This window comes from Vanellus vanellus (genome assembly GCF_965231255.1).
Source record: "Vanellus vanellus genome assembly, chromosome: 5".
Classification (NCBI taxonomy): domain Eukaryota; kingdom Metazoa; phylum Chordata; class Aves; order Charadriiformes; family Charadriidae; genus Vanellus; species Vanellus vanellus.
Genome location: NC_138910.1, coordinates 25,070,320 through 25,081,930, shown reverse-complemented (window position 1 = coordinate 25,081,930; position 11,611 = coordinate 25,070,320). Strand labels below are relative to the sequence as shown.

At 45.3% G+C, this 11,611-nt stretch overlaps 1 protein-coding gene across 1 annotated transcript; it reads left to right on the top strand.

Annotated features, from left to right (window-relative positions):
• Positions 1–1,512: 1,512 nt before the first annotated feature.
• On the top strand, positions 1,513–11,128 carry CHRNA1 (cholinergic receptor nicotinic alpha 1 subunit). The gene is made up of 9 exons (XM_082483857.1): positions 1,513–1,661; positions 3,523–3,668; positions 3,808–3,852; positions 4,265–4,374; positions 4,618–4,813; positions 5,434–5,671; positions 6,809–7,032; positions 8,340–8,579; positions 10,542–11,128. Exons 1-9 carry the CDS (start codon positions 1,622–1,624, stop codon positions 10,671–10,673), a joined length of 1,371 nt encoding a protein of 456 aa, XP_082339983.1. The 5' UTR covers positions 1,513–1,621; the 3' UTR covers positions 10,674–11,128.
• Positions 11,129–11,611: the final 483 nt, after the last annotated feature.

The window sequence follows — 11,611 nt, the reverse complement described above, 5'->3', positions numbered from 1 at the left end:
GGGGAAAAGCGCAAGAACAGCAAGTGCAAGGACAGCTTAAGCATTAGGCAATGTTTCCCCAGGACACTACCCCAGCCTCCTGGGACTTGCGAGTCTGGGACTTCTGTGACAGACTTCTTGGGGGGTGGGGGGGGTGGCATTTAATAGTATGAAATTAATTTATCAAACCAATTTTTCTGAATACACACAAACTTCTGGCAGCCAGACGGTCCCATGGCACCGAGTTCCACTGCAGACATGCTGTGTGAAGGAGGGTCTTGGCTGAGCCTGCCAACTCTAAGTTTCCCTTGATGCCCTCTAATTTTTTGCACTGGGACAGGGAGTGAATCCAAATCTGCCTTCTCCGGACCATTTGGGATTTTAAAGACCCTACTAAAGCTCTTTCTCTCTCTGGCTTCTCTTCCATTCTGAAGGTTCATACTATCTATCTGTTCCAGGTACTGAAGCCAGTTTTTACCGTGGATGTGGTCATCATTTTCTCCCGGGCCTTTTCCAAGTCTCCTTTTGAAACCGGAGGACCAGAACTGCAAAGAGTGCTCAGGACACCATGGATTTATAGCGGCATCTTTCCTGTTTGCTTCATCTTCTTTCCAAGGAACTGATGGACTTGCTTTTCTCATGCTGCTGAGCACTCCACAGAACCTTCTATCTCAGCATTTTGTTCCTGGGTGATATCTGCGAGCTCAGAGGTCATCATATACATACATATATATATATATATAAAAATTCTTCACAGTTGATTGTTTTCTTTGCTAGCCTGAATAACTGAGTATTATTACCAAACACCTCACTTTTCACCCCTTTTCCAGGTGATTTATGACAATACCGAGCAAGCATTACCATGCCCTGCAGGAATCCACTGGATCTGCCCTGCTATAGAAACCAATCATATTCCCACCATTTGCTTTTCACAGTTCAGTAAGTCTATAGGTATCCATGGGAGGGTCTTCCTTCTTACTTCAGGTCACTTAGGTTAGTTAACAGCTTTCAAGGGGGTGACTCTACAGAGTACCTTCTGAAAATCCCAGGAGATTCAAGGAGATGGATCTCTCTTGAACGTATTTGTTCACTTCTTCAGAGATTTCCGATCCATCTGTGAAGCAAAGGGAGGGAGCAGCCTCATCCCAGCGCAGTCTGTACACTGGTGAGGGTGCATCAGAAATAAATGACTGCTATCTGTTTTCCCTTGGAGAAACAAAATCCCAAATCTGGCAAATTGCTCTGGTCTCAAAGGGTGATGCACAGCTCTGGGTCTCCAGCTCGGGAGGTTTCTGAGATCTCACCAAAATGTTCACTTAATCAACAGATAATTCTTTCTTATTTTCATTTATATATTTATTTTTTTATTAAGTCACAGATCACATTGCCACTTAGAAAAAAATGACCATCTGTAAACTGCAGAAGATACTTGACTGGTGAAACACATTGTGCTCCCATTTCCAACCCAGCGGAGCAGTGGCCCTCAGCTGTCATTCCCAAAAACAGGTGCTGGAAATCAATACCTCAGTGGTTATATTTCACCAGCACCCTGGCAGGAGGCAGCACAACCCTCCTCTGAAGAGACCTTAAAGGCGCTTTGTGTGTGCCTCCGTCTGTACGACTGCAGCAAGAGGGAGCTGGGATGATGAAGGTCCATCGCATACTCCTCCTCATCTCTGCAGGTAAAGGTGTTCCAGCCATTGCCTTGAACGGGGTCCGCTCCCTCCGGAGCACACAGGACCAGGGCTTTGCATATACATTGGTATGAGCGAATGCGTGTTCTGGGAGCAGCCTGTCCTGCTGATAAGGTTTTATAAACACACCAAATCGTTTAAATGAGAGCTTTGGAGTGCATTGATAACAGCTCAGGTATTTGTAATTTCAGACATTGGATATCTTGAAGTTGCTGTGTTTAATTGTTTTTCTCTCTGTCATCTTTTTGCCATGCCCCCATTTACCCTACTGCTCCGTGTATTTCAAAATGTGTGAAAGGATCTAGTAAACATGGCTTGAATTGTAAGAATTCATTCCAAGAAATGTCATTAAGTTGTGGGACTGCTGACAAGGAAGCAGACTTGATTTGCAGCTGCATGTGTTGTACCAGGATAATTCTTTTTAAGCTGTCCATTAAAAGAATCAGTATTTTGTGAAAAACCTGTTAACGAATTCAAGCAGCATACTAAATTCCTACCAAGCCACACCAGAAGGTAGCAATGTGAAGGATTTTAATTGGATTAATAAAGCATAGCCAAGAGCTTGACTTAGATATGATGCTGTGATCATAACTTAGAAATGGAAAGCTGACTCCTGCCCACCCCAGCCCAGCCCCTGGCAGGGGGAGCGAGCAGTGCTCGTCTGCGGCAGACAGCTTTTCTCAGCGGCATCCAAGTATCTTAATACCATCTCATGGCAGGACAAGGCCGAGACAGAATCCTTGGCATCTCAGCTCAGCTATATAAAAGGGGCTGATGAAAAGACAGTTAGGAAACAAGGGGAAATCCTGGCTTAGGTTGGAGTCAGCAGCAAAGTTCTTGTTGACGTCAATGGCCCCGGAGTCAAACGAAGAGAGGGCAAGGCGAGGATGGGATCAGCCAAAAATGCTTGTGGCGAGGCTCAGCTGTTCTGTTCCCTCTTTAAGGGGGAGTACATACAAAACATTCCCAAGCTCCCCCTTCCGTTTGCTTTACTCCCCTGTAACAGCGAAGCAGCTACAGTCTGAGCACATGATGTGCCTGGTTGTTCTGCACCCGGCTATCTGGAAACGGGGTTCATCCAGTTTTCGGTGAGGTGGGAATCTGAGCCCTCACCCCTTGGGAGTAGAGTGCCACGCACGTGCACTGCTGAAGCTGCACTGAAACAGAGCTGCCACCACCAGCACTTGTGGTGCTCTTCTTCCAAGGGCTCTTCTGTGTAGCACTGCCGAGTCGCGCTGAGCCGCCTGTGGACAGGTTGAGACAAGGACAGGTTGAGACCTTCCCTCTCAGGGAAATACGAGAGTGTGTTGTGAATGGTTTCCTTCTGTCTCACCACGAGCACAACCTGAGAAACTCCAGTCGTGGAGAGGAGCTCTTGCTCTGCTTAGACTTCAGAGGCAATGACTGCCGTGCTTGGCCCTGTCCTTTAATGCTACTGTTACAGGCAAGTCTGTGGAATTGAAGGTCATTAAAAATCCCCAATTTATGGGTATTCTCTGCACTTAACTCTTAAGCACAGTCGTGTGTTGGAAGAGCTTGGAGGAGATTCCTAATGCTCAGTCTCATGTCCACAATCGTGGCTATTTGTTTTTGTTCATCTCCTGGTTGGAGGCTGTTGTTGCCTTACTCCTAAGCTGACCTCCAGATCAAATAGGTAGGTAGCCCTGCTGACGGTATTTGCAATGCACATAACACACACCTGACGTGAGGAGTCACACAGAGGACTCGGCGTTAACCCCCTGCCAGCAGCTTGCTGTTGACAGAGTTTCCTTCATGCCCACCTCAGCCTGACAGTGCCATAGCCTGTCCCCCGTCCCATCTCACTGATGCCACCTCTCCTGTTCTGCAGCTGGGCTGGCCCTGTGCTACGAAGATGAGACTCGCCTCGTCGAGGACTTGTTCAGGGACTACAACAAGGTGGTGCGCCCAGTGGAGGACCATCGGGATGCCGTCGTTGTCACCGTCGGGCTGCAGCTCATTCAACTTATTAGCGTGGTACGGTATGAACGCGTGGTACATGTCGAACCGCTGACTTACGTGACAGTGCCAAACAGCATCATTTTTCTAAGGAAACAATTTTTCTCCTTTAATCCTGATGTTTACTGTTACTGCCTTCCTTTATTTATTTTTTAAGGATGAAGTAAATCAAATTGTGACAACCAACGTACGCCTGAAACAGGTAACTCTAAATGTTGCTAACTGTTTCATCCAATTCAAATAACTGCACTGGACACAGCCAGGGATTAATTATACTTAATTAAGTATACTGTTATACTTTCAGGGGCAATTGGGACAGGTGGGTCAGCTAGCAGAGCATTTCTTCTTGCTGGGGTCTCAAGAACAAAATGCGCTAGACACTAAGAGCCTTAAGAAAAGCATTTTGCATTGTATTTCAAACAGTAGGCTTCTGGCATATTTATCTTTTATATTATTTTATATTATTTTTTATAAACTTCTGAACCCAAAATTTAAGTTAATGTAAAAAATTAGCTGGAGGTCACACTAGCATGTGTTTATGCGTACCTGCATGTACCAAAGCAAGGGAGGTTCACTGGAAGAGTCTCTCAGTGGCTGAAATCCTCCCTCTTTAGCAATGGACAGACGTCAACCTCAAGTGGAATCCAGACGACTATGGTGGCGTGAAAAAGATCCGCATCCCCTCAGATGATATCTGGAGGCCAGACCTTGTTCTTTACAACAAGTAAGAGGTGCCAGCTGCCTGGGGAGGGGAGGGGAGGGGTAGCTCTGCCCCGTGGCACCACTACGGTGGGGCTGCTTTCCCACAACATCTGGGCCGGTGGGTAACACAACTCGGCACAGGCTTCTCCAGGAGCAGACACGATGGCGCGGGGGGGACGGGTCTATCTGCAGCCAGAGAAATCCTTTTGTGACTATGTTAATTATGCTGCCCATATTGCTGTTAATATCCTTGTTCCTTTTGCAGCGCAGATGGTGATTTTGCCATCGTTAAATACACCAAAGTCCTTCTGGAGCACACAGGCCTGATCACCTGGACGCCACCAGCTATTTTTAAAAGTTACTGTGAAATTATAGTCACGCACTTCCCATTTGACCAGCAGAACTGCAGTATGAAGTTGGGAACTTGGACGTATGATGGTACAGTGGTGGTTATTAACCCGGTAAGCAAGGAGTTTGTAATTGGGAAAAGCAGTGAAGACCTGGATATGTTTTTAGGGAAATCTCAGATTTAGAATGGAATATAGCCTTGTTTTGACTATAAATAAGCAGGCACCACCTGTAAAATATAAAAGCCCTATTTGTAGATCTAGCATAAAATTTCCTGGTTTGGCTTCTAAAATTCTGCATCCTCACGGTTCCTGTGCTCTAACAGTCTCCTACTTGTCTATCCTCTGACAACTTCACACCTTTCCTTATGGTGTTGCCTGTCTGCTTTTGTTTGGTTGTTTGGTTTGGGGTTTTTTTTTGCGGGGGTGGGTGCATTTTCTCAGCTCATGACTTTCCATTTCCAAGGACTCTTTCCCTGTCCTCTCAGGTATGTCTCTGTCTGCAAATATTTAATCAGTCTTTCTCTTTAGTCAACTATCCTATTTCTGTAAAATATTTAGTTGAATGCTCTGTGGAGAATGACATTCTAAGGCAAAATAACATAGAGGAGAGTGCTTTGCTCACAAAAATGCATGAAGTGCCCGAATTATTGGGAATCCTGTTCCTGAGTGACGGCCAAGTTTTGATTTTGTTTGGAACATCTAATACTAAGAATTTGTATTTTTGTTGTCAGGAGAGCGATCGTCCAGATCTGAGCAACTTCATGGAGAGCGGGGAGTGGGTGATGAAGGACTACCGCGGCTGGAAGCACTGGGTTTACTACACTTGCTGCCCTGACACCCCCTACCTGGATATCACCTACCACTTCCTCATGCAGCGCCTGCCCCTCTACTTCATCGTGAACGTCATCATTCCCTGTCTGCTCTTCTCCTTTCTTACTGGGTTAGTTTTTTACCTACCCACAGATTCAGGTACGTAAATTTAGTCATTCTACTGCCATAGAAATTGCTCTGTCTAACAAGTTTCTGAGAATTTCTCACTATTTGAAATCGCCAGCCAACTTGAAGGGCAGCGATTACTAAAATTGGACATTTCAGCTCAAAATAACAGCTCTAAATGTTCTGCAAATAAAGGGTAAGCACCGAAAGCTGAAACTATTGATATATATATCAAAAAATATGGCTGATTTCTTGCAGAAATCGCTGATTAACTGTCCAGTTAACTTCTGCAAAACAAAGATTTAGCTATCAGACTTTCACGTTTTGCCGTAGGTAGGTAGGTAGTGTGTTAGTACGTCACGCAGTAGGTGAGCAGCCAGGGGTGACTGAGGCCCTTCTGCACTGTGTCAGAACAGAGCGCTTGTTATCTGTTCACACACGTTACCTCCTGTGACACAGAGAATAATCCTGGCCTATTCTGGCCTCCTTTGTCTCTGCTGAGCAGCTCTTGCTCCCTGTAACCATTTTCTCTCCGTCATTCATTTTACTAGTGTGACCTATTCCTACTGCTTAATCTCATTAAGCCCCTTCTACGAAATACCTGATGAATTTTTTTTTTCAGTGCAAAACTGACTAGAAAGTTGAACTGGATAGAAAAAAAGACGTGTCAGTCATGTTTTGTGGTTCAGTTTTGACATCCTACATACTGGAAGATCTCAAATAGCAACTCACCTCTGGTGTCAGATGTGGTTTTTGCCCACTTAGCCCGGGATGAGCCTGCCAGAGAGTGAGGCAAGCGAACCCCCAGGAGGCTGTGGAGCAAGCATCAGTCAGGTGCATATCCTTTATCATTCAAAATGCACCACCCATGAAGTGCTCCTGGCAAGTAAGCTTTCCATATCCATCGCCCTTACCTCAGCCCAGTCATACCTGGAGATTCCCACCTTAATGCTGGAGCTGATGTTATGTTAGGCTCTCAGGTTCAGCCAGCCTAGTGGATGTTGGGAGAGACGATAGCACTCCAGATGCACAAATATGTGCTTGTGTGAATAGCCATTGTCCACATCCTGTCTTCTCAAAGAAATACTTTCTGTACTGAATGATAGGAGCAGCAATGGTATTTTCTTTTTTTTTTCCTTCTTTTTTTTTTTTTTTTTTTTTGCGTGGCAGGTGAGAAAATGACTCTCAGCATCTCTGTCCTGCTGTCTTTGACTGTGTTCCTTCTGGTCATCGTGGAGCTGATTCCCTCCACCTCCAGCGCAGTGCCTCTGATAGGCAAATACATGTTGTTTACAATGGTGTTTGTCATCGCTTCAATCATCATCACGGTCATCGTCATCAACACCCACCACCGCTCCCCAAGCACTCACACCATGCCGCACTGGGTCAGGAAGGTGAGCTCTATGGCTTTGCACGTTTCCTGATTTCCACTGAGCACTCCATATTTTATTGGCAGGTTTTCTAATAAAAGTCAACAAGAATTGGGGAAGTCAATGCATCACACTAAATCTCTCGAGGCACAAGAGCCAGTGTTTACTGCTTAGCTGTGCATAAAGTCAGCAAGACCGCTGAAGTGCTCCTTTAAGTAAGAAAATTGTCCACTGGGGTAGAGCCTTGCAGGGAGCAGATGAGGCAAAACACGGGCAGCTGAAGGCACAGGGAAAAGAAAATGTCCAGCCGGAATCAGATTACATTTCCTGGTGTAATTCTTCATCTGACTGCAAAGCACTGCTGCCTGCCAGTGGCCAAGTTTGCCGGCCCCTGTGAGTGCAGAGCACAAAGGCCACCGCGGATACCTGCGTTCAGCATCCCATTTTGCAAAAGGCAGTTTAGCAAAAGCTATGATCTTCTCTGTACTTTAGCAGTAAACACAGTTTCTTTGCAGTCCTTGGGAAGCAAGGAGATCCTCGCACAGTAGCCTAAATGATAACCACAAGATGTAGAAAAAACTGGATATCTGTCATTGCAAGTTCTTTGCCAGGGAGATGGTACCAAAGTGGGTCAGTTCGGTTATTTTTGCCTTTTTTTAAGCCTGCCTGGGTTCATATTAAAACATGACATGAATAGGAGATTGTTCTGTGTATTTCTAATTATACTTTTAAGGCCACTGCTTACATCAGATTCACTCTGCAGCACAAACAGTCCCTGCAGACGGGAGATTTTAGCAGGCAAACACTGCATGTGCTTAAAATTCCTCTGGCAGCAAGCCGCTGTTACTCCGAAGGAAATTATTGTAAACCTCATAGGCATGTATAACAAACATTTGTCATAGCAAAGTCGAACCTAAGTAGCCAAAAGAGATTCTTTGTAGTCCATTCTTCAAGCCAGATTCATAAGCAATATGTTCCAAATTAGATGAGATCGATAGAGCTCACGCCAGCTTGAGGGTCTGCTCCGGGACGTCGCACACCCCCCCCCCCCCCCCTTCACGTGTAGATGTTTGTATGGCAGCGGGAAATGGTTTCCAGAAAACGAGTGACGGGCCTGGGGGTGATTCCATCTGCCCCAGGACATAAGGCTGACAAAAGCCCCAGTGTGACCGAGGCGTGGGCTGTGACATACTCCGAGAGGGAATCTGTAGCTCTTCCAGGGCGGGAAGCGATTTGGGAGCGGAGAGGCTTGTCTTTGTTCCGTACACAGCTGCATCTGTAACACAGCCCCGCAGACTGGCAACTGTCGTCTTCTCCCCCTTTGTTTTCAGATCTTTATTGACACAATCCCAAATATCATGTTTTTCTCTACGATGAAACGACCGTCCAGGGATAAACAAGACAAAAATATTTTTGCAGAAGATATCGATATTTCTGAAATTTCCGGGAAGCCAGGTTCTGTGCCTGTCAACTTCTACTCCCCGCTTACCAAAAATCCAGATGTGAAAAATGCTATAGAGGGAATCAAATACATTGCAGAAACGATGAAATCGGACCAAGAAGCCAGTAATGTAAGGCATTTTTTGTGCATGATTCATTTCTTGCTTTCAAACTGCTATGTTTTTGGCAAAATATCCCTGCCTTGAAAAACACTCCGAGCCCTGGTTTGGCGTTGGCAGGGGACAGTCTTCTCCGCTTGATGCAGTCAACAAGGAGAAGATAATTACAACAAGATAATTATCTCAGATGGCAATTGGCTCTTGCCCCCCCCCCCAAAAAAAAAGAAAAGACAAAAAAAAGTGTCAGTGCTAAGGTTTTGTAAATGTAGTATGTGAAGTTGTAGAGATGGAGTGTCTGTGAGTAGCAAAGCAGTTTCGAGAACTGTAAGCCAATTCCAAAACACATTCCTCCTGTCTCCCACTCGGGCATCTTCCCCCCACGGTAAGCAAGTTCCTGTCACTTTTGAAAAGCAAGGAAGCAAGCCAAACTCCCAAAGGCTAGCAGTTTTATCTGAGAAGTGTTAAATGTAACTTACGAATGATAATTCCAATTTCGATAAGGTTTTGGTTTATTGCTGAATGCTACAAGTAGTCCCTGCAAGTGAAGCACGTCATGAGCTGCTCTGATTACCAACTTTTTCCACGTTGCAAGCCAAAGGAAGGATAAATGCGTGTAGAGTCACATATGGCAGCGTTCCCCAGGAAAACCTAGCTCGGCCTCCTTCTAGCACATTCAAGGCAATTAACCCCCTCTTTTATTTCAGTTATCACAGCTCACACAGCTTTTGCCCAGGTAATTCAGTCCCGTTACTTTGCCTTTCTAGATGATGGTAGACCTTTCGTGTTGAGCTGCAGGCTAGCCTGAAGACAGGGGGAAGAGTTCTCCGGGCCAATAATTTGGCCATCCTCTTGAAAAGAAGGCGCCCCCTTCCCACAGGCAGGATTTACACCGCGGTGGTTGTTCCTGTGACCAAATTCCTGGAGCATGTGGAATGGCTCTGGCTGTAGTCTCATGTTGCCCGTGACTCCTATGTCTCTCTGCAGATAAAGAGTTACCTTCAGCAGGGCTGGCGCGGCTTCAGCGCCTCTGGGCTATACTTCCTCCTCAGCTTACAAGGAGGCTCTTCGGATTACTGGCAAGTGTTCCCTTCGGAAGTGGAGCCCAGCTGCTTGTGTCATCTGGGCACCACTGATACCACTTCCAGGGGGTTTCAGAAGTCAAGTTTCCCAAATAAGCTGAAGGTTGTGGCTTCTGAAGGCTGCCACTTCATTGCATTCACTTATGGACCACCTCAAAACAGTGTTGATTATCAGCGTCCTCCAGATAATTTACAACAGCCTCTTCTACTTGTGGGGCAACTAAGGCAAAAGTAGAGGGTGTCTTAAGCCAGTACGTGTCACTGCATAAGGCAGAGGTACAGGGTGGAAATCCTGAGCCCTGCTGCACTTAGCACCTCACGCTCTGCTCACTCTTAGGGTGCTGGGTTCCCACAAAAACATCCAGTGAAAACACGGTCGCAGAGCAAGTGGTTCACGGAGTCCCACAGCTGGAAAAAAAGACTAAGGGGGGTACAGAGAAGGTTTTCCTAGACCTTAGAGTGTGTATGAGGCATGGAGAGCAGGGACTAGAGCCACATTAACGTCAATTGCTTAGGTATCCCAAGAGAATTAAAAAGCAATATAAAAACAAAAGCCGGTCAGGTCAAAATAAGTGTTCTGCTGTCAATATTTTAAACTCTCTTCCAAAACAACCATTTGACTAAAAATTAAGCTTTTCAACATTTCTTTTTAGTGAAATTATTCACCAAATTACCAGGGTTTCTAAACAGTTTAGTCTTGAAACTTGCATTTCTGGGTAATTTAGGCTTTCTCAACCACTGACTTGCTTTTGAGAAGAAAATGAGTATTTTGTTGCATAATAATAGTGGAACTTGAGGAAGAGCCTTTCCCTTGTTCAAGACAGTAAATTACAAGAATGTCCATAACAAACATGGCTCTGCAGAGATTTTACCATCTCCTTTGTTTCTTTCCCAGGCTGCAGAAGAATGGAAGTTTGTTGCGATGGTGGTTGATCATCTTCTCCTTGGCATATTTATGCTAGTTTGTATTATAGGAACATTAGCTGTATTTGCTGGTCGCCTTATTGAATTAAATCAGCAAGGATGAACATCAACTGGAAACTATTTGCTATCCTGGTCAGCATCTGAAAGCATCTTAACCATCAAAACCTGGCCAGCCTCCGAAAGTTTCACAGACAGGAATCGGTCCCTGCTGGGAAAGAACAGGGATAATAAAACGTAAGGCACCATACTTAGCACTTCTGAGCTGCTGCTCAGTGGCATTTCATTGCCAACAAGAAACACTCGGCGTTACTGGTAGACTGAATGGATGTCAGCCAGGTTTTGATCCATTTTACCATTTATTAAAAATGTTAATGTATTAATAAGACCGTCTGTAACCCACAGATACAATTCCAGTGAAATCAACAGCAGCGTGTAATAAGCTTTAGCTGAGCTGTAAATCTGTATCCAAGTTTAGCATTCAAGCTGGTTTCAGTATCTGCTCTGTGGTTTTTGTATTGGCAGAGTCACAAATGTCTCCTCTTGTAACACTAGAAGTAACCAGCAGAAATATCTCAAACTCCATGCTTAAGCACTTGATTTTTATACACAAATCTGAAATGACTGACTGTCATACGTGACTCTACCTGCAGAAACTCTTGATGCAGCAAAGAGGAGGGACCGCTCTTTACTGTGGGAAGGATCCAGCCTCAGCCAGTTGGGTGCCACAGGCATTTTTTGCTATCAAGTCCCATAGTAAAGGACTTGTAGTGGAGGATTTTTTGCCCTGTTTTTTCACCGAGCCCTGCTCGGTGGCCGTCAGGCATCCCAGTGACTATGTTGCAGTTGCTGCCCTCTTATTTTTACCTGCTAATACTCATTATAAGCCCCACACTCATTATGTACTAATGCTCAGGAAAAGTTTAGGCCAGAGGGGAAAGGATGGTATCCATAGGATAACCTCTGTACTCGGTTATTCTGCTCCAGGAAGGTTGGTTTCCACTCTCTATTTTGAGTGATGCCTAACGTGGGGGCAGTTTCAAA

Bases quoted from the DNA above. Each gene is read 5' to 3' on its own strand.
- CHRNA1 (XM_082483857.1), top strand. From the start codon at position 1,622: ATGATGAAGGTCCATCGCATACTCCTCCTCATCTCTGCAG. The intron at 4,814-5,433 runs GTAAGCAAGGAG...TTTTGTTGTCAG, and splicing joins CAGTGGTGGTTATTAACCCG to GAGAGCGATCGTCCAGATCT. The intron at 8,580-10,541 runs GTAAGGCATTTT...TTTCTTTCCCAG, and splicing joins CGGACCAAGAAGCCAGTAAT to GCTGCAGAAGAATGGAAGTT.